The 23,216-nt window shown below is 47.1% G+C and overlaps 1 protein-coding gene across 5 annotated transcripts in view; it reads left to right on the top strand.

Annotated features, from left to right (window-relative positions):
* Positions 1 to 23,216, top strand: part of slc14a2 (solute carrier family 14 member 2) — a 192,167-nt gene that overhangs the window by 68,104 nt on the left and 100,847 nt on the right. The window contains exons 1-2 of one of the 5 annotated variants that reach the window (XM_072497139.1): positions 11,948 to 12,080; positions 12,270 to 12,408. The exons of 1 other annotated variant lie outside the window; for it this stretch is intronic. In XM_072497139.1, coding sequence (XP_072353240.1) covers positions 12,057 to 12,080; positions 12,270 to 12,408 — 163 coding nt within the window. In that variant the 5' untranslated portion in view covers positions 11,948 to 12,056. Of the gene's footprint in view, positions 1 to 11,947; positions 12,081 to 12,263; positions 12,409 to 23,216 lie in introns of those variants that run through there. 3 more of the 5 variants (XM_072497138.1, XM_072497135.1, XM_072497137.1) reach the window with 3 other exon arrangements.

Genomic DNA, 23,216 nt, shown 5'->3' with positions numbered 1-23,216 from the left:
TGGGGAAAGGCCACTGTGTAAAGCCTTTCGCCCAATGTACAGTGAGGGGCTGGTACATGTGTAAAATCCGTTGGATTGTATGCTGAATCCTGTGTTAAAGCATTTCAGAGCAACATGACCGATGTATATAGTTTAAACAGAATTGTATTCTCTGTAATGAAAATATTGAAATGTTTGGAATGTTCTCATTACGGAATTGAAGCATCTCAGAACGCATCTTGATCCCTGGAGAAAATGTAAATATCATTGCACTTTCTTGTTACGACAATTTGAAATGTTTTGTTAAGTCTCTTTCAGATGTTTTATGAATAAAGTATATTTTTTGCAAGAAGAAATGTTATTCCTTCATCTTGCTTCCCTCATCACTTAACATGTGCCAAGACTGCAACAAATGTCTGTCAAGACTCAGGCAGCAATGGTCCTGCCAAGCCATATTTGTCAGTGGATATTAACGTCCCTCACCCAGAGAACGTGTATTCTGTCCTCTTGCTTTCTTCAGTTCTTCCTTCAAATCGCTGGCAAAGTGGAGGAAAACCGATTAATCAATTACGGTGTTTTTTCTAGTGCCATCCAATGAATTACCAGATTTATTGAGTAAGGTTTCACAGATTTTCATGGTTGTATCTGAACCCTTCACCACTAAATGTTGAGTTCAGTACTATCACCATAGTTACAGAAGCTTTTGGACATTGTACCTACCTCATACTGTTGAATAGATGACAAGAAAAAGCTTTAAATCTGATAAGTGAACTTCTCTCATCTCGGGATTCCAGTCCTTCTTTCTGAAACGTTTCTCCTCATCTCTTTTGGCAATGCTACAGTGATCATTACACTTATTCCTCAAAGCTGCAAATACCCTGTTCCACATGTTGCAAGTCCTTAATACATTGTTCTTGTGCTAAAACCGAGATTATTCATTTATTATGCCACAAGCTGTTTGTTTATCAGATATTTGAGTTATTTTGTATCTTTGACTTCTTAAACTAAACAAGAAAATAGCTTTACTACCTGCTCACACCCTACAAATGTGTTTAAATGCTGTGTGTATAAGAATCATGGCATTAATTAAAGAATGGTCGGTTATTGTGAGTATTTTTGATCAACATTCTTCCATAGACCAACATCACCATAAATAAATTAATTGGTTGTTCAGCTCATTACTGTTAGTCGATACTCGTTGCTTCCAAAATGTCTGTCATGTATACCGATATAACAGTGCTTCAAATTAAGAATTTGTCTTTCATTCCCTTATTTACTTAAACACAACCTAAAATTCCCACAACCTCTCCAATCGATAAAGTCAAGAGCACTAATGCCATGGGAACACAGCACTTTGGCCACACATCATCCTTGTATGGATATATATTGCCATTCTTTCATTGGGGGAAATTTAAGCTGTCAGGATGGGCAGGTGTCTGTGACAGATTAAAGGAGCAAAAGTGCCGGTGTGTTGGGAAGCAGGCAGGAACATGTTGGGCCGGATACTCCGGTTCCCCAGCCGTGTGTTTCTCGGAGGCACGATGTTCGCTGGCGGCAGAATTCTGTACTCCCGCAGGTTATCAATAGAATTTCCCATTGAAGCCACCCCACACCGTCGGGATACCCACGGGTGGGAGTGCACTGCCGGCGGGAAAAGAGAATTCCAACCATTGAGTTTCATATTTAACGCAAACGTGTTTGATAGTGGGCAGGGACACCTTGTGGGAGAGGCTGGTCTGGGGTGGACAAATGAATGCATGCAGTCCCAAAGGACTATAAGAATCGCTCTCCATTAGAGAGACATTTATGATTACTTGTAGCTTGAGGGATGCCATACCGCAAGCACGGGACAAAGTGAGGAGGCACGGTTTCTATAAACTTCCATAGCCGGTACTGGGATTGAACCCATGCTGCTGGTGTCATTCTGCATCATTATCTTGCAGTCTTGCCAACTGAGCCAACAAATTCCTTAAAAAGCAAATTAGTACATTTTTAACTATGGATTCTGCCTTTAACTGTTAGTGCATGAGTTTCCCAGGCATCTTTCTTTGAACTCACCAGGTGAGAGGTCAGCATAAGACCATAAGACATAGGGGCAGAATTAGGCCACTCGGCCCATCGAGTCTGCTCCGCCATTCAATCATGGCTGATATTTTTCTCATCCCCATTCTCCTGCCTTCTCCCCATAACCCCTGATCCCCTATTGATCAAAAACCTATCTATCCCTGTCTATAAGACACTCAGTGATTTGGCCTCCACAGCATTCTGTAGGAAAGAGTTCCACAGATTCACCACCCTCTGGCTGGAGAAATTTTCAGTTTTAAAGGATCGTCCCTTTAGTCTGAGATTGTGTCCTCTGGTTCTAGTTTTTCCGACTAGTGGAAACATCCTCCCCACGTCCACTCTATCCAGGCCTCGCAGTACCCTGTAAGTTTCAATAAGATCCCCCCTCATCCTTCTAAACTCCAACCGTTTCAGCCCCAGAGTCTTCAACTGTTCCTCATATGACAAACTCTTCATTCCAGGGATCATTCTTGTGAACCTCCTCTGGACCCTTTCCAAGGCCAGCACATCCTTCCTTAGATACGGACCCAAAACTACATACAATACTCCAAATGGGGTCTGACAAGAGCCTTATATAGCCTCAGAAGTACATCCTTGCTCTTGTATTCTAGCCCTCTCAACATGAATGCTAACATTGCATTTGCCTTCCTAACTGCCGACTGAACCTGCACGTCAACCTTAAGAGAATCTTGAACAAGGACCAAGTCCCTTTGTGCTTCTGATTTCCTAAGCATCTTCCCATTTAGAAAATAGTCTATGCCTCCATTTCTCCTTCGAAAGTGCATAACCTCACACTTTTCCACATTGAGATCCCCCCCTCATCCTTCTAAACTCCAACGAGTACAGGCCCAGAGTCCTCAATTGTTCCTCATACGACAAGCTCTTCATTCCAGGGATCATTCTTGTGAACTTCCTCTGGATAGTGCTGAGTAATTGGCAGACTGGAAAGCCTTCAGATGCTGATATATGAGTTACTGCCTTGTCTAATTGAAAGGTTTTTGCTCACAGGCTTGTTCTGAGGGTGCGCACTCACTGCTTTAGAGATAATTTCCAAAACCTTTGGAAGTAATTTCTGCCAGCTTGGGAGTTTTTTTGCCATTAATCTGAACTTCCCAGCTGCCGTCCTCTGCAGCAGAATGGGAGCAATTTATATAACATTACCTTGGACCCCTGAGGAACAGGTGGAGCAGCATCAGCACCACCTGTAGTAGCAGGGTCAGCAGCTGCCTTCTTCTCAGCCACAAGCCGCTCCATAGGCGAGAGGGGAGGACACATTGTTCCAGCTGGCAGGAATTGATAGCCCCCCCCCCCAGTGCAGAGTATGCAGAGAGAGGATGGACATGACAAAGCATCAGTGCCTCAGATTCTCAACATTCATGCCAGTTCCTTGTTAACGTTGGCAGCCTCCTGGAAGAAGTCATCCTGCCAGGTGGACCAGGTGGGCATGTGTTTCCAATGGCCACCAAGGTTACTGCAGCCCTGAATTTCTTTGCCACTGACTCCTTCCAAGGATTTGCTAGTAACATCTGTGGATGGGAACATTTTGTAACCCATAAGTGTAGCTCCCAGTTGGTCAATGCCATGTTTGCCAGGGCCAACAATTACATCCACATTGCTACTGATGAGACCAGTCAGAATGGGCTGTGCTGGAATCTGCTGTTCCAACTGGAGTTCTACAAGTACAGAGGGTGCAATTGTGGTAGTCGAGGCACTTTCAGGTATTCATCCATTAAAGTGGATTTAATTCTGTTAATGAAGTCCAGCCATCTGGCACGTCGATTCTCAACCCACCGTGCCCACAGTGAATCCTCAGCACAAAGCAGTCCCATAATCAACAATCCATTCCACTTACCGACACTCCGATCAACTTTGACTCCTCCCATATCGTTTTCCTCGAGGATGAGGGAAGTTGGTGGCAACAATGGGAAGGATAGGTCATTAGAACTTTGGAATAAAGTTCATAATTGGGAAACAGTGAAAATAAAAAGTGACAATTTAACACCGTTAAAAACCAAAATGATTATAATAGGAAACTAAAATTATTTTCCTTCTTTTCCTATTCTCCCTGCATGGTGCTGCTATAGCTTTAGCAGAGCTAGTCAGACTCCTCGTTTCCTGCTCTGACAGATGAGATGTCTGTGGATTTGTTTATTGTCAAGTGTACCGAGGTACAGTGAAAAGTATTTTTCTGCGATCAGCTGTGGCAGATGTCCTGTGGATTTTGGAGCCTGTAAGAGCCCTGTCAAAGACTGCTCCACCTGCACATGTGTTGGGAGCAGACTCGATCAGGGTAGGAGACAGCAAGTGGGCTTTTGACTGAGGTATGCAAGGAGAGAAGAGGGAAAGCACTTTGATCAGCATCTCCACTGCCATGTCCCCTTTCTCCATGTTCCCTCTCATGATCCATCAGTACTTCCCCACAGACCGAGAGCTGGAGAGCACTTCAGTGAGATGCCAAACGGCCAAGGTGAGGCTTTCTTCCATCTGACTTAAGCTGGTAGACAGTGTGCAGGGCATTGGTCAGGACAAGCATTAGTTTAGTTGCTTTCCGTGTCTGATACTCCATGCAGGTGGAAGTTCTTTCTTGGGGCCAGACGTCAGCACAAAGGTCTGAGACATCATGGCACTCTTCATGAAGATGGATTCCTTCAACCTCTCTCCAATTATGAGCAGTGCAGCTGGAAAAGCTGACTCAAACTCAAACATTTTCAACGACTGATGCAAAATAATCCACTTTGTGGATGACTCCAAGGCTCAGCACCTGCCTCCAGCTGAGCAAAACATAGAGGCTCCTTCGCATTTTGACAGGGTTCTCTGCCACTGCCTATGTCTCCAACACCTGGTCCTGCTTGTGATAGTACTTCTCCAACACAGCTACCTGTCTTGAAGACCCAACCAAATGTGTACAGCTGAGCTGGAGGAAGGGTAGAAAACTTAGAAAAAATAGGAGCAGGAGGAAGCCATTCGGCCCTTCAAGCCCGCTCCGCCATTCATTATAATCATGGTTGATCATTCAACTCAATAGCCTAATCACGCTTTCCCCAATATCCTTTGATCCCCTTTGAGTTGTGTGATGCTGCTTCCTCAGAGTGCAGAGCCCTCTCCCCCAACATCATCACCATCACATTTGAAGAATCTGTGGGAAACAAAAGATATGGATTAGAACTGACAAAGTGAGAGATTTCGAAATCATCATTGTGCAGATCATCATTTTTCATTGGCTGCTTACATCAAGTCAACATGCCTGAGTGTTTTATGTCACGTGGCCATGTGATATATAATTCGATCAGCAGACAACTTGGAGACCCCAATCTCTCCATCACCAATGGCCAGACATGCCAGACTCTACTTACGTTCAGTGCACCCTCCCCCACAGTGGTCAGGATGGCTCTCATAGGAGGGCCATGTCTGGTTCTCTGCCTCTTCCTGTATGGAGAGAAAGGAGCGAGTGTGAGAAATGGAATATGTTGAATCATAGAATTTACAGAGTAGAAGGAGGCCATTCAGCCCATCGAGTCTGCACCGGACCTGGAAAGAGCACCCCACCTAAGCCCATGCCTCCACCCTGCCCCGTAACACAGTAACAGCACCTAAACTTTTTGGACACGAAGGGCAATTTATCATGGCCAATCCACCTAACCTGCACATCTTTGGACTGTGGGAGGAAACCATAGCACCAGGAAGAAGCCCATGCAGACACGGGGAGAACATGCAGACTCCGCACAGACAGTGACACAAGCTGGGAACCTGGGACCCTGGAGTTGTGAAGCAACTGTGATAACCACTGGATGGAAGAATCATATTTGTCAAAGGTCACTATGAGAGAGAATCATAGAATTTACAGTGCAGAAGGAGGCCATTCGGCCCATCGAGTCTGCACCGGCTCTTGGAAAGAGCACCCTATCCCCATAACCCAGTAACCCCACCCAACACTAAGGGCAATTTTGGACACTAAGGGCAATTTATCATGGCCAATCCACCTAACCTGCACATCTTTGGACTGTGGGAGGAAACCGGAGCACCCGGAGGAAACCCACGCACACACGGGGAGGATGTGCAGACTCCGCACAGACAGTGACCCAAGCTGGAATCGAACCTGGGACCCTGGAGCTGTGAAGCAATTGTGCTATCCACAAGGCTACCGTGCTGAGGGAGGTGTATAACATGACAATAAGATGAGGGTGAGTGATTGTGGTGGCTGGTCAGATAGGACGTTAGGAGGTCCTCCGAAAAAGAACAATCAGTGGAATAGTAGGCTGTGTTTAGATCTGAGGAGTGCTGTCCAGGAGAAGGTTGAGACATCAGACTGAGTATTGACAATTAGAAGTGAGGTTTCACTCACCTTTGCTTCCCTGATCATTGAATCGCTTGCAACACTGTATCCAAGAGCGAGGTACCACATTCCTGCAGTTCATGTCCTCTGCCACTTCCTGTCATGTCTACTTGGTTTCCAAGGCAGACTTCTCCCACCCGTCTGCAAGGGAATAGAATCTTCCTCTCAGTCTTTTACAGCCCACAGATTATATCCAGGGATGGATCTGAGAAGTGTTGGGCAGTCTTTCCCTCATTGGCCCTTCATCTGCCAAGTAGCTGGTTCCATCTTGACAGCTTATGCTTCCATTATGACTTTGGTTAATCTAATCAGGGACTGCACACACTTTCTAATTGAAAGATGACATTTAATGGTGCTCTGCAGTTTCAGCTTAATGCAGATCCTAGCGTAGGACTTTAACTGCCCCGATTCTGACATAAAGACAGGTGATGCCAACTGAACCAATCTGACACATATCACCCACACCTGCTCATCTTAATCCCTCATGGTAAACATCAACATTTTCAGCTCAAATATCAAAATTTCAGCAGAGGGCAGTAGAGCAGAGATGCTGATTGGCTGTTGCAAGGGAAATTTGCATACCTCCATTGTGGTCACCCTAACTTGAAGGTGGTTTTTGGAGGAGCTGTTGTCAAGTGACACTTAAACCCAAAACACTTTTTCAGTGTTTCCCTCCCTACCCCCTCCTCTAACCAAAAAAAAAACAGCTGTAAAGATCAAGAGGAAGGCTCGAGGTCAGGTAGAAGTAGAAAGAAGTTGAACCGTGACGCCACAGCCTGCAGGTAAGGGATTGGCTGGTGACTGGTAAGTCGTTTTTCTTTTATTTTCCCTCAGGTGTAATCGTGCAGGGCGCAGAGGTTGCTAAGTGAGTGCTTGCTGAGAAGGGGAGTGAATAACAGGTCAGCTCTTTCTTTCTTTTTCTTTTTTTTATCTAGAGGGGATGGCAGGGAAGGTAGCGCAATGTTCCTCCTGCAGAATGTTTGAGGTGAGGGACGCCGACAGTATCCCTGCTGATTTAATCTGTGGGAAGTGCACCCATCTCCAGCTCCTCAGAAACCGCGTTAGGGAACTGGAGCTGGATGAACTTCAGATCATTCGGGAGGCAGAGGTGGTCATAGATAGAAGCTTCAGGGATGTAGTTACTCCGAAGAATAAAGATAGATGGGTGACGGTGAGAGGGGCTGGGAGGAAGCAGTCAGTACAGGGATCCCCTGTGGTCGTTCCCCTTAGTAACAAGTATACCGCTTTGGATACTGTTGGGGGGGGGGACTTACCAGGGGTAAGCCATGGGGTGCAGGTCTCTGGCACAGAGTCTGTCCCTGTTGCTCAGAAGGGAAGCGGGGAGAGGAGTAGAGTATTAGTCATTGGAGACTCCATAGTTAGGAGGATAGATAGGAGATTCTGTGGGAATGAGAGAGACTCGCGGTTGGTGTGTTGCCTCCCAGGTGCCAGGGTGCGTGATGTCTCAGATCGTGTTTTCGGGATCCTTAAGGGGGTGGGGGAGCAGCCCCAAGTCGTGGTCCACATAGGTACCAACGACATAGGTAGGAAAAGGGATAGGGATGTAAGGCAGGAATTCAGGGAGCTAGGGTGGAAACTTAGATCTAGGACAAACAGAGTTATTATCTCTGGGTTGTTACCCGTGCCACGTGATAGCGAGACGAAGAATAGGGAAAGAGAGGAGTTGAACGCGTGGCTACAGGGATGGTGCAGGAGGGAGGGTTTCAGATTTCTGGATAATTGGGGGTCATTCTGGGGTCGGTGGGACCTCTACAAATGGGATGGTCTACACCTGGACCAGAGGGGTACCAATATCCTGGTGGGGAAATTTGCTAATGCTCTTCGGGAGGGTTTAAACTAGTTCAGCAGGGGCTTGGGAACCTAAATTGTAGCTCCATTATACAGGGGAATGAGAGTAGTGAGGTCATAAGTAAGGTTTTAAAGTTGCAGGAGTGTACCGGCAGGCAGGAAGGTGGTTTAAAGTGTGTCTTCTTCAATGCCAGGAGCATCCGGAATAAGGTGGGTGAACTTGCGGCATGGGTTGATACCTGGGACTTCGATGTTGTGGCCATTTCGGAGACATGGATGGTTGTTGCAGGTGCCGGGGTTTAGATATTTCAGTAAGCTCAGGGAAGGTGGTAAAAGAGGGGGAGGGGTGGCATTGTTAATCAAGGACAGTATTACGGTGGCAGAAAGGACGTTTGATGAGGACTCGTCGAATGAGGTAGTATGGGCTGAGGTTAGAAACAGGAAAGGAGAGATTACCCTGTTAGGGGTTTTCTATAGGCCTCCGAAAAGTTCCAGAGATGTAGAGGAAAGGATTGCAAAGATGATTCTGGATAGGAGCGAAAGCAACAGGGTAGTTGTTATGGGGGCCTTTAACTTTCCAAATATTGACTGGAAACACTATAGTTCGAGTACTTTAGATGGGTCCGTTTTTGTCCAATGTGTGCAGGAGGGTTTCCTGACACAGTATGTAGATAGGCCAACGAGAGGCGAGGCCATATTGGATTTGGTACTGGGTAATGAACCAGGACAGGTGTTAGATTTGGAGGTAGGTGAGCACTTTGGTGATAGTGACCACAATTCGATTACGTTTACTTTAGTGATGGAAAGGGATAGGTATATACCGCAGGGCAAGAGTTAAATCTGGGGGAAAGGCAATTATGATGCGATGAGGCAAGACTTAGGATGCATCAGATGGAGAGGAAAACTGCAGGGGATGGGCACAATGGAAATGTGGAGCTTGTTCAAGGAACAGCTACTGCGTGTCCTTGATCAGTATGTATCTGTCAGGCAGGGATGAAGTGGTCAAGCAAGGGAACCGTGGTTTACTAAGGCAGTCAAAACATTTGTCAAGAGGAAGAAGGAGGCTTATGTAAAGATGAGACATGAAGGTTCAGTAAGGGCGCTCTAGAGTTACAAGTTAGCTAGGAAGGACCTAAAGAGAGAGCTACGAAGAGCCAGGAGGGGACATGAGAAGTCTTTGGCAGGTAGGATCAAGGATAACCCTAAAGCTTACTATAGATATGTCAGGAATAAAAGAATGACGAGGGTAAGAGTAGGGCCAATAAAGGACAGTAGTGGGAAGTTGTGCTTGGAGTCCGAGGAGATAGGAGAGGTGCTAAATGAATATTTTTCGTCAGTATTCACACTGGAAAAAGACAATGTTGTTGAGGAGAATACTGAGATTCAGGATACTAGACTAGAAGGGCTTGAGGTTCATAAGGAGGAGGTGTTAACAATTCTGGAAAGGGTGAAAATAGATAAGTCCCCTGGGCCGGATGGGATTTACCCTAGGATTCTCTGGGAAGATAGGGAGGAGATTGCTGAGCCTATGGCTTTGATCTTTAAGTCATCTTTGTCAACAGGAATAGTGCCAGAAGACTGGAGGATAGCAAATGTTGTCCCCTTGTTCAAGAAGGGGAGTAGAGACAACCCCGGTAACTATAGACCAGTGAACCTTACTTCTGTTGTGGGCAAAATCTTGGAAAGGTTTATAAGAGATCGGGTGTATAATCATCTGGAAAGGAATAATTTGATTAGACATAGTCAACACGGTTTTGTGAAAGGTAGGTCGTGCCTCACAAACCTTATTGAGTTCTTTGAGAAGGTGACCAAGCAGGTGGATGATGGTAAAGCAGTTGATGTGGTGTATATGGATTTCAGTAAAGCATTTGAAATGGTTCCCCACGGTAGGCTACTGCAGAAAATACAGAAGCATGGGATTCAGGGAGATTTAGCAGTTAGGATCAGAAATTGGCTAGCTGGAAGAAGACAAAGGGTGGTGGTTGATGGGAAGTGTTCAGACTGGAGTCCAGTTACTAGTGGTGTCCACAAAGATCTGTTTTGGGGCCACTGCTGTTTGTCATTTTTATAAATGACCTGGAGGAGGGCGTAGAAGGATGGGTGAGTAAATTTGCAGATGACACTAAAGTCAGTGGTGTTGTGGACAGTGCGGAAGGATGTTACAAGTTACAGAGGGACATAGATAAGCTGCAGCGCTGGGCTGAGAGGTGGAAAATGGAGTTTAATGCAGAAAAGTGTGAGGTGATTCATTTTGGAAGGAATAACAGGAAGACAGAGTACTGGGCTAATGGTAAGATTCTTGGCAGTGTGGATGAGCAGAGAGATCTCGGTGTCCATGTACATAGATCCCTGAAAGTTGCCACTCAGGTTGAGAGGGTTGTTAAGAAGGCGTACGGTGTGTTAGGTTTTATTGGTAGAAGGATTGAGTTTCGGAGCCATGAGGTCATGTTGCAGCTGTACAGAACTCTGGTGCGGCCGCATTTGGAGTATTGCGTGCAATTCTGGTCGCCGCATTATAGGAAGGATGTGGAAGCATTGGAAAGGGTGCAGAGGAGATTTACCAGAATGTTGCCTGGTATGGAGGGAAGATCTTATGAGGAAAGGCTGAGGGACTTGAGGCTGTTTTCGTTAGAGCCGAAGAGCCTCTTCTGCATGTATTATTCTGTGATTCTATGATTCTGCAACCGAAACAAATGATTCACCTCGCGTAGGATAGGAGCAGCAATGAGGAGCGCTGTGTTATTCAAGATGCTAAACAAAGAAACCTGATGCCTTCTCAGATGGATGTAAAAGATCTCATAATATTATTTGAAGAACAGCAGTGGAGTTGTCCGAGATAACATTTATCTATCAGCTCTCACAATTAAAATAGATTAAATAATGGTGATTCATCTCATTGGTTTATGCAGACATTTATCGGTGCTAAATTGATCTGTGATGAAAAGAAAATGAATAATAATCTTTATTAGTCTCACAAGTAGGCTTACATTAACACTACAATGAAGTTACTGTGAAAATTCCCTAGTCGCCACATTCCGGCGCCTGTTCGGGAACACTGTGGGAGAATTCAGAATGTCCAATTCACCTAACAAGCACGTCTTTCGGGACTTGTGGGAGGAAACCGAAGCACCCGGAGGAAACCCACGCAGACACAGGGAGAACATGCAGACTCCGCACAGACAATGACCCAAGCCAGGAATCGGACCTGGGACCCTGGCGCTGTGAAGCAACAGTGCTAACCACTATGCTACCGTGCCACCCAGGCACAGCAGGTGCAGTGCAAAATTGTCCATTTTGCCCTTCTGCCGAAGACTAATTTTCCCCATTGTGGGCAAAGCGATTGCTGTGTGGGCATACATTATATTGGTGATTACATTTAAAAAGCACTCCATTAGCTATGAAGCACTTTGGACTGTATTGGGGACATGAAAGGTGCGACACAAATGCAAGTTCTTTCCCGTTTATCAGGAAAAATGGATGCCTGCTAAGGAGATAGTTTGAACCTGCTGAGTAGTTTATCTTAAGTGGCAAGGTGAAGATTTCTGATGAGCTACCAGAAACTTGGAATCAAATCTAAAATTTTGTTAGTTCCTGGACCAAAGCCACCGTAACTTTCCATTGGCTCAAAATGCCAATTTCAGTAAATTTTTGATAAGTAATTTATTGATCGATAACAAAGTAAAGTATTTCATCACATGCGTGGAATACCCTAGGCAATGCAATTACGCGCTCATTAAATAAAATTGTTCAAACCAGTAATAGTCTTGATTATAATCTGCTTTCAAATTTTACAAATTGCACTTTTGCTACATAAAAGCATTAGTCCTTCCCTTGCAGTTTACTTTAGCCAGTGAAGACAAGGACACCTTGAATGTTTGAATCTGAAGCTTATCAGGTATTTGTATTGTTTTGTCTGAGTTGCACTCAAAGACCAATTATCTGGATTTTTTTTGAGTCGCATATGTTTCTATGCTTGCGTTACACAGAAACTACTTTTTAAGTACAGTGAAGAAAATGCAATCATGCATTTTGATTTTAAACAACATTCAGCAGCTTGATTTTCTTTTAATTCTGTGAGGAGCAGAATCCATTCATGGAGAAGAAGAAAACAGCAATGGTTGAAGAGGTATCAACCCTGAAACCAGATAATCGCAAAAAATCCCTTCTCAAAAGAATGGGCTATTTGTCTGGTGATATGAGAGAACTTGGTCACTGGTTGAAAGGTAAGCGAACATATGGAAAATGATCTTTAATGAACCACTTCAATTTGTCGAAAAATAGTTTGAAAGAGCCAATGGGTAACGGTAGTTAACGATTCACTTCAGACAGATCAGTAAACCAATATATATGTGTTTGTGTGTTATATATATTATAACATATACACAAACAATAGGTATGCTCGCAAAAGCAGTTATTGCCTTGCAAATATTTTTCAAGGCTCTCTGGTTGGAACAGGATTGAAAGTGATAAGGATAATTGAATGTCATGCAGAATATGCTGGTTACCCTGAACTGTTGTGAGTTGGAAATGGCCAAGGACGCAGTCACAAATAAATGATCTAGGATGAAAGTTAGATAAATCCACAGTTTTGCTTAGGAACAAGGAGACTTTACATAATATTTCTCTCAAAGGGGAAAATTATTTGCATAGAATCAAAACAAGCCAATTGTATACCAAGTATTGGAGGGTGCTTGAAAGACCTCATATAATTTGAGTTCCATGCTGTCTTCTGCTTGATAATTTTGTCCTCTGTAAATAAAGGAAAATATTTATGAATCTTCCATACCAACAACAACTTGCATTTATATAACACCTTCAAAGTAGGAAAAGGTTTGCAAGTTGCACCAATGTAAAGAGGGAGATATTAGGTCAGATGACTATAAGTGTTGATCAAAGCGGTAAGTTTTAAGAAAAGTTTCAAATGAGGTAGAGAGAAAAAGGTTTTGGGAGGAAATTCTTGAGTTAAAGGTCGAGACAGCTGAAGGGAATTGAGAATGTTCACTTAGACTAACATGGATCCTTGAAGGTGGCAGGATTGCAGGAGGATACAGAGGAACAGAAGCACAAAATCATGGACAGATTAGAACATAAGCACGAGAACTTTGAAATTGAGGTGTTGGTGAGACGATGGCCAATGTCGGTCAGCAATGGATGATGGGTGAATGAGACTTGGTGCAGATTAGAATGCAGGCACCACGGTTTCAATAGCTCAAACTTATGGAAGGTAGAAGATACAAGGCCAAACACGACAACGTTAGAATAGTCAATTCTGGTGGTGACAAGGGGTAAATGATTGTTCAGGTGTAGCTAACATGAGGCAAAGGCAGAGATGTGTATTGGTACAGAGAAAGAAGGTGGTACAATAAACCCCATTCCGCCCAACACACCAGCTCACATAAGCATGCAATCTCCTTAATGAGGTAAAGAGAAAGAAAAGGCCTTAAGCTAATATACAAAAACACTTATGAACAACTTGTATTTACATAGCACCTTTAATGTTGTGAAACTATCCACCATATTCAAAGCACAAGTCAGGATTGTGATGGAATCCTCTCTACTTGACTAAATGAGGGCAGCTCCAAAAACACTCCAGGAGCTTGACACCACCCAGGACAAATCTGCCCACTCAAATGGCACCCTATCGACCATCTGAAATATTTGGTCCTTTGAACACTGGCCGTAAAGTGACAGCAGGGCGTATCATCTGCAATAAGCACTGCAGCAATTTGCCAAGCCTCCTTCTAAAACTATAACCGCTGCCAGCAGAGGCATGGGAACACCACCACCTGCAAGTTCCTCCCCAGGAACACATCACCCTGGCTTGGAAATATATCAGCGTACCTTCACTGTCGCTCGGTGAAAGAAACCTGGAATTCCCTCGGTGGGTGTACCACACACCACATGGACTGCAGCAGTTCAGGAATGTGTCTCCCTAACATCTTTTCAAAGGCAATTAGCGATGGGCAACAAATGCTGGCCTTAGCAGTGGCGTTAATATTCCATAAATAAAATAAGCAAAAATAACTCAATGTGTTTCACTGTAAAATTATACAGCAAAATGTAACACAAGACGAGAAAGGAGATATTTGATCAGATATCATTCAAAACCTCGACAAAGAAGGAAAGAGAAGTAGAGGTTTAGGGAAGAATTTCCAGAGCTTAGGGCATAGGCAGCTGAAGGCACGGGTGCCAATAGTGCAGCATTTAAAATCAGGGGTGCTCATTTGGCCAGAATTAAATGAGCACAGATACCTTGGAGGGTTGAGGGGCTGGGGGAAATTATAGAGGTTTGAAGATACAAGGTCTTGAGAAGATTTGAAAACATGGATGAGAATGTTAAAATTGAGACTTTGCTTAACCAATGGCCAATGTAGGCCCCTGAGCACAGGGGTGATGGATGAACAGATTTGGTGCGTGTTCGGATTCAGGTCACAGAGCTTGGATGACCTGATGTTTATTGCGGGTAGAATATGGGGCAGTTGGTCAGGAGTGCATTCAAATAGTCTAGAGCTAACAAAGCCAAGAATGAGGGTTTCAGCAGAAAATAAGCTGAGACAGGATGGAATGGACTCATGCTATGGAGTTGGAAACAGGCAGTCTTCGTGATGGCCCAAGTATGTGGTTGGAAGTTCTCAGAATCATAGAATCATAGAGTGGGATTTTATGATCCCATGCGCCGCTGAGATGGTCCGGAAATGCTGAAAGTCATTGGAATTTTGCCTGGGCCACCAAATATCCCATGGCGGGTCCCGCCACAACAGGGCTCAGCACAGAAGGAGGGCATTCAGCCTGTTGTGTCAGTGCTGACTCTCTACAATATAAATTCACCTTTTGTCCCTCCCCCACCTTTACCCTGTAGCCCTGCAGAACTTTACTCTTCTGATAATGATCCAATTCTCTTTTGAAAGCCATGATTGAATCTGCCTCCATCAAACTGCCAGGCAGTGTATACCAGACTCGAACCAGTTGTTGTGTAAAATGTTTCTCATAGAATTCCTACAGTGCAGAAGGAGGCCATTTGGTCCATCAAGTCTGCACCGGCCCTTGGAAAGAGCACCCGACCAGGCCCAATTCCCTACCCTATCCCCGTTAACCCCACCTATTTAGCATGGCCAATCCACCTAACCTGCACATCTTTGGATTGTGGGAGGAAACCAGAGAACCCGGAGGAAACCCACGCAGACACGGGGAGAATGTGCAAACTCCATGCAGTCACCCGAGGTCAGAATCGAAAGTGGGTCTCTCTGGCGCTGTGAGGCAGCAATGCTAACCACTGTGCCACTATGCCGCCCCAAATGGCATGGTAGCACAATGGTTAGCACTGTTGCTTCACAGCACCAGGGTCCAAGATTCGATTCCCACGGGGTCACTGTGCAGAGTCTGCACGTTCTCCCTGTGTCTGCATGGGTTTCCTCCGGGTGCTCCAGTTTCCTCCCACAATCCAAAAATGTGCAGGTTAGGTGGATTGGTCATGCTAAATTGCCCTTAGTGTCCAAAAAGGTTAGCTGGGGTTACTGGGTTACGGGATAGGGTGGAGGATTGGGTTTAAGTGGGCTGATGCAGACTCGATGGGCCGGATAATATCCTTCTGCACTGTAAATTCTACGATTCTATGATCCCTGAATATTTTCCTCATGTTGTCATTGATTCTTTTGTGAATCATCTTATATCTGTGCTCTCTGGTTCCCAATCCAGCAGGGGCTGGTTTAGCAGAGGGCTAAATAGCTGGCTTTTAAAGCAGATCCAGGCAGGCCAGCAGCGCGGGTTCAATTCCCGTACCAGCCTCCTCGAACAGGCGCCGGAATGTGGCGACTAGGGGCTTTTCACAGTAACTTCATTTGAAGCCTACTTGTGACAATAAGCGATTAAAATATAAAATATAAAAATAAAATATCCTCCCACCAATGGGAAAAGTTTCACCCCATCTCCTCTGACTAGATCCTTTATGATTTTGAATGTTTCTACCAAACCTCCTCTTAACCTTCTCTTCTCCACAGGGAACAGTTGCAATTATCTTCATAATTGAAATTCTTCATTGGTCGAACCATTCTTTTCTGCACTCTTTCAATGCCTTTGATGCGACCATCAATTCACTCGAGACAAGAGTAAAAATAAACCATGGCTTTAATCAACTTAGAACAGTGCCTGCCTGCGGCTGAAACAATACTGTGCGCCACCTACAGGTCGACTGCATTTTATACCCCCCCCTCAAGGGGAGGAGCCATGGGCGGAGCCCATACGTGTCCCAACATGTTCCCCTATGGATGATGCCATACAATGGCCCATAGGTGGAGCCCACAAGGGCAACAGCATAGCATAGATGCAAATACAAAGGCAAAGCATGATACTGATACAATGGTGGATTATTGGTATAATACATTCACCACATTCACCCCGTTAAAAAAATGAAGTCCGGCGGGGGTGACGGGTTCATAAGTTCAGCCGGAATCTGTGCGCCGTGATCGCCGAAGCTCTGGCGTCGATGCTGGCCTTGGTGTCGAGCTAATCCGTGCTGGCATCGGTAGTGGGGGCGCCGGTGCGGGTACGGACGTGGACTCAGGGAGCATCTCTTCTGGAGCTTCATTCCTGCGGACCAGTGAAGGGGGAATGGCGGGTGGGAGCCATAAAGGGGTGGGGTCGCTGATCATGGTAGGTTGGGTGGGATATAGTGGAGGAGCGGTGGTGGTGGTAGTGGGGGTGGTGGTGGAACCGGCAGGCGCCAGGTCCCGGAGGGAGACCGTATCTTGTCGGCCTTCGATATAAGCGTACTGGGGGTTTGAGTGTAGGAGCTGGACCCTCTCTACCAGAGGATCAGCCTTATGGCTCCTGACGTGTTTTCTGAGTAGGACTGGCCCCGGTGTCTTCAGCCAGGACGGAAGCGAGGCCCCTGAGGTGGATCTCCTAGGGAAAACATGAGGGGTCTCGTTTGTGGTTGTGCAAAGTAGGGACCTAATAGAGTGGAGCGCATCGGGGAGGACCTCCTGCCAGTGAGAAATTGGGAGATTCCTGGACCGCAGGGTCAGTAGGACGGTCTTCCAGACCGTCACGTTCTCCCTCTCCACCTTCCCGTTTTCCCTGGGGTTATAACTGGTAGTCCTGCCCGAGGCAATGCCCTTACTGAGCAGGTACTGATGCAGTTCGGCGCTCATGAATGACGAGCCCCGGTCACTGCGGACATAATTGGGGAAACCAAACGGGGTGAAGACACTATGTAAGGCTCTAATGATGGTGGACGTCGTCATATCGGGGCAAGGAATTGCAACGGGGAAATGGGAGAACTCATCAATAATATTGAGGAAATATGTATTGCGGTTATTGGATGGGAGGGGCCCTTTGAAATCGATACTGGGGCGCTCAAAGGGCCGGGATGCCTTTACCAGGTGGGCCTTATCTGGTCGATACAACTGTGGTTTACACTCCGCACAGATCTGGCAGTCCCTGGTCATGTCTCGGACTTTCTCGGTGGAGTAGGGCAGGTTGTGGACCTTGATATAATGGATAAGCCGGGTGACCCCGGGTGGCAAAGGTCATCGTGGATAGCCGGTCATCTTGCGCGCTGGCGCATGTGCCGCAGGACAGGGCATCTGGGGGCTCGTTGAGCTTCCCAGGACGATATACTATATCGTAGTCGAACATGAAGGCTACCGATCGTTGGTCAGTGACGAGGGTAAACCTCCTACCAGCGAGGTAGTGCCTCCAGTGCCGTACGGCTTCCACGATGGCTTGGGCTTCTTTTTCGACCGAGGAGTGTCGAATTTCGGAGGTGGTGAGGGTGCGTGAAAAAAAAAGCCATCGGTCTGCCTGCTTGATTGAGGGTAGCAGCGAGAGCAACCACTGATGCGTCGCTCTCCACCTGCAAGGGGACGGACTCGTCCACCGCGCGCATCGCAGCTTTGGCGGTGTCCTCCTTGATGCAGCTGAAGGCCTGGCGGGCCTCAGTTGCCAGTGGAAAGATGGTGGCCTTGATTAGTGAGCGGGCTTTGTCCGCATAGTTGGGGACCCACTGGGCATAATACGAAAAGAACCCGAGGCACCTCTTCAGGGCCTTGGGCCAGTGAGGGAGAAGGAGTTGCAGGAGGGGGCATATACGGTCAGGGGCCCGTTCTCCACGACGTAGCCGAGGATGGCTAGTCTGGTCATGCGGAAAACGCATTTCTCCTTGTTGTAGGTGAGGTTGAGTTTTTGGGCGGTTTGGAGAAATCGGTGGAGGTTGGCGTCGTGGTCCTGCTCATCATGGCCGCAGATGGTGACATTGTCCAAGTACGGAAATGTGGCCCGCAGCCCGTACTGGTCCACCATTCGGTCCATTGTTCTTTGGAACACCGAAACCCCGTTCGTGACACCAAAGGGGACCCGGAGAAGTGGAAAAGGCGGCCGTCTGCCTCAAAAGCCGTGTAGTGGCAGTCCTCCGGGCGGATTGGGAGTTGGTGGTATGCCGACTTCAGATCCACCCTGGAGAACACCCGGTAGTGTGCGATCTGGTTTACCATATCTGCAATCCGGGGAAGGGGGTACGCATCGAGTTGCGTATACCGGTTTATGGTTTGGCTGTAATCAACAACCATCCGGAATTTTTCCTAGGTCTTGACGACCACCACCTGAGCTCTCCAGGGGCTATTGCTGGCCTCGATGACTCCCTTCCGCAAGAGACGCTGGACCTTGGACCTAATAAAAGTTCTGTCCTGTATGCTATACCCCCTGCTTCTGGTGGTGACTGGTTTGCAGTCGGCGGTGATGTTTGCGAAGAGTGAGGGAGGGTCGACTTTTAGGGTCGCTAGGCTGCATATGGTGAGTGGGGACAGGGGCCCCCCGAACTTCAGGGTTAGGCTCCTGAGGTTGCATTGGAAATCGAGTCCCAATAGGAGAGGAGCGCAGAGGTCTGGGAGCACATAGAATTTAAAGTTTGCGTACTCGGCGCCCTGTATAGCTAGGGTTGCGGTAGTGCACCCTTGGATTTGCATCGAGTGCGGCCCAGAGGCGAGGGAGATGGTTTGGTTAGCTGGGAAAATTGGGAGCGAGCAGCATCTTCCCATGTTCGAGTGAATGAAGCTCTCTGTGCTCACGGAGTCGAAGAGGCAAGGCGTCTCGTGACCCTTAACCCGGATGGTCATCATGGAGCTCCGGAGGTGCTTGGGTCGCGACTGGTCCAGGGTGACCACACTGAGTTGCGGGTAGCCGGTGTGGTTGGAGGTGCTGGGGCGGCTCCGCGATGGCTTCCCATGTTGATCGTACGCGTCGAGAGGCGTAGCAGATGGTGGCCAAGATGGCGGCCCCCATTGGTCAAGCGTGGCAGGCGGCGAGGAAGATGCCGTCCAAGCTGGCAGCCCCGCGTGGGGGAGGATGGCCAAGATGGCGGTCCCCGTGAGTCGCACGTACTGTGAAGGCTGGAAGATGGCTGCTCCCACTGATAACACGAGGCTGATGAGGGGGGCGGAGTCGACAGACACGCTGCCACGCTGCGGGGTAGCGGGCCTGTGAGTCTGAGGATCGAGCCTGTGGGTTAGAGTTCTTAGACCAGGCCAGGCAGACTTTGGCGAAATGTCCTCTTCTCCCACAGCTGCTGCAGTTCGCATTGCGGGCTGGGATGTGCTGCCGGGGGTGTTGGGACTGGCCGCAGAAATAGCAGGGTAGCCTCCCATGAGGGGTGGGCGGCCGCGCGGCACAGGCCTGGGGTAGTCTTTGGTTGGGGGTCCACGAGGGGGTCGCGTGGTCAGCCGGGAACGCGGTAAGTCTCTGGAATGTCACTTCCAGAGAGGAGGCCAACTTTACCGTCTCATCCAGGTCCAGGGCCCCCTTTTCAAGTAGGCGCTGTCTCACGGCCTCCCGCCACATAGACGTCTCGGATGGCGAGTTCCATATGCTGAGTGGCCGTAAAGGCCTGGTAATTGCAGTTGCGTGCGAGGGCTTTAAGGTCGCGTAGGTAGTCATCTAGCGACTCTCCGGGACGCTGGCGGCGAGTGGTGAGGATGTGTCACGCATAGACCTCGTTCACGGGGCATACATAGAGGCGTTCGAGCATCGCGAGGGCATCTGCGTAGGAGGTGGCTCAGCTTCTGTTCGTCAGTGACGGAAGGCGTGGAGGCGGCTGCAAGATAAGCCTTGAAGCATCAAAGCCAGTGCGAAAAATTTCTTTCGCCTCCGCAGCCTGCGGATCGAGTTCCAGTTGGTCAGGTTTGAGGGCCGATTCCACAGTTGCGCTTAAGTTGATTAAATTGATGCAACCAACATTAAAAACAGAATGTGTGATTTAGGAGCAGTGGGCGATTCAGCCCCTTCAGCCTGCTCCACCATTCAATAAGATCATGGTTGATCTGATTATAACCTTCTGTCTGCTCCTGATAACTCTTTGCTCCCTTCATTGTTTATCAAGAATCTATTTGAGGGCAGCACGGTAGCATTGTGGATAGCACAATTGCTTCACAGCTCCAGGGTTCCAGGTTCGATTCCGGCTTGGGTCACTGTCTGTGCGGAGTCTGCACATCCTCCCCGTGTGTTCGTGGGTTTCCTCCGGGTGCTTCAGTTTACACAGTCCAAAGATGTGCAGGTTAGGTGGATTGGCCATGCTAAATTGCCCTTAGTGTCCAAAATTGCCCTTAGTGTTGGGTGGGGTTACTGGGTTATGGGGATAGGGTGGAGGTGTTGACCTTGGGTAGGGTGCTCTTTCCAAGAGCCGGTGCAGACTCGATGGGCCGAATGGCCTCCTTCTGCACTGTAAATTCTATGATAATCTATTTACCATTGCCTTAAAATATATTCCAAGACTCTGCTTCCACTGCCTTTTGACGAAGAGTTCCAGAGACTCACTACCCTCTGGATTTCTTTGCTTAAATGGGCAGCCCCTTATTTTAAAACAATGACCCCCTCGTTCTAGATTCTCCCACAAGCGGAAATTAACATTCTCTCCAAATCGACCGTCAAGACTCCTGAGGAACTTCTATACTTCAATCAAGTCACTTCTTGCTCTTCTAAGCTCCAGTGCATACTAAAATAAAAACAGAAAATGCTGGACTAACTCAGCAGGTCTGGAAGCATCTGTGGAGAGAGGAACAGTCAATGTTTCGTGTCTATATGACCCTTCAGTCACACACAACTCTGAACTACTTGATTAGAATCCAGCCTTTATTTGCACTGCAGCCGGGATTTTCCATTCCCACTTTCATCAGGTGGATTCGTCGATGGGAGCGGAAATTCTCACGAGAAGGCCAAAGTAAGTTGGTGAGGATGAGGCCATGTATGTTTTTTTCCCCTTTGTTCATTTCTTCACCACCTGCCACCGATCAGGTCTAGCAGCTACTTTTCGACTCAGTCAGCTCGCTCAATAGTGGTGTTAGCAAGCCACTCTTGGTGATGGATATTGAAGTCCCCACCCAGAATACATTCTGTGGCTGAGCCACGCTCAGCGTTTCTTCCAAGTTGTGGAGGAGTACTGATTCATCAGCTGAAGGTGGGAGCGGTAGGGTGTAAACAGCAGGAAGGTTCCTTGACCTAATGCCATGAAACTTCATGGGATCCAGAATCGATGTTGAGGGCTTCCAGAACAACTCCCTCCAAATTGTATACCACTGTGCCGCCAGAACCTCTGCATTGTCTGTTCAGTTGGAGGGTCATGAAATATCCAGGGCTGGTGATGGCGGATTAACACTATCCTTGGGGTTAAATATGCCACAAAAGTTGTGAACAGTTTGGTTCAGCCTCAAGTCGTTACCAAGGGAAAATATTGACGTCAATGGCTAAGGAATAGAGTGGAAACCGAAATAAATGGAATTGGTTTGCCTAATATTTAATTGAAATAAATTTCTGTTCCTCCACTTCTGGATTTCTAACAAGATAGTTGAGAATCAGTTGGAGACATCAAGGGGTGTGGCAGTGAGAGAGATCAGGGTGTCATCAGCGTACCTTGGGGCACATGTCCATAGATCCCTGAAGGCAGTAGGACAGGGAGCTAACGTGGTTAAGAAGGCATACAGGATACTTGTCTTTATTAACCGAGGCATAAAATATAAGAGCAATTATGGTGGAACTGCAAAAAGACTTGTTAGGCCACAGCAAGAGTTGTGTGTGCAGTTCAGGTCGCCACATCACAGGAAGGATGTGATTGCACTGGAAAGGGTGGAGAGGAGATTCAGCAGGAGATTCAAGCTGGAGCTTTTCAGCTATGAAGTAAGGCTGGGATTGTTTCCCTTAGAGCAGAGAAGAGTGAGGGGGGACTTGATTGAGGTGTACAAAATTATGAGGGTACATAGGAAGAATTATTTCCCCTTAATTGAGGAGTCAATAAACATGGGATATAGATTGAAGATAAGGGGCAAAAGATTTTGAAAGGATTGGAGGGAAAACCTTTTCACCCAGACAGTGGCGTGAATCTGGAACTCACTGACTGAAAGGGTGGTAGAGACGGGAACCCTCACGACATTTAAGATGTATTTAAATGAGCACTTGAAACACCATAGCATACAAGGCTACGGACCAAGTGCTGGAAAATGGGATTAGAGTAGATAGGTGCTTGATGGTCAGCACAGACACGATTGGCCGAAGGGCATCTTTCTGTGCTGTAAAACTCTATGACTCTATGGAAGGAGCCAAGCTGGCTGCTTGGCATGTGCCTCTCCTACTGCCCGTTAAATCCTGGCAATGGCAGGATGATGCCCTTTAATGCAACAGTGGACTTAATTGGCCATTTAAGGGCCTCAATTGTCCCACTTGCAGAGCCAATAGCCTCTGCCCCACCCACCCCACGCTGCTGATACAAACATAGTGGGAGTAGGTGCAGGCAGCTTAACAGTGGGCCGGTCGGCCTTTGGAGTTCAAATGTTTCCCGTCTCGACTCGCTAGCCGAAGAGTGTTCAGTCCAGACCCAGCTGAGGGTTCAAAACTGGACATTATATACCAATTGAAGCATAATGGAGTCCTGTACATATAGTATATTTTTGTTTTCTAATTAATCATATTGTAAATGCATCCTAACACGCTTTGCTTTACCAATAGTCTACTTGTAAATCTTGAGGTACTGTGCCACCAAAATCATTCTCCG

The sequence above is a fragment of the Scyliorhinus torazame genome, chromosome 3 (genome assembly GCF_047496885.1).
Source record: "Scyliorhinus torazame isolate Kashiwa2021f chromosome 3, sScyTor2.1, whole genome shotgun sequence".
In the NCBI taxonomy this organism is placed as follows: Eukaryota; Metazoa; Chordata; class Chondrichthyes; order Carcharhiniformes; family Scyliorhinidae; genus Scyliorhinus; species Scyliorhinus torazame.
This window is presented reverse-complemented; position numbering and strand designations above follow the sequence as displayed.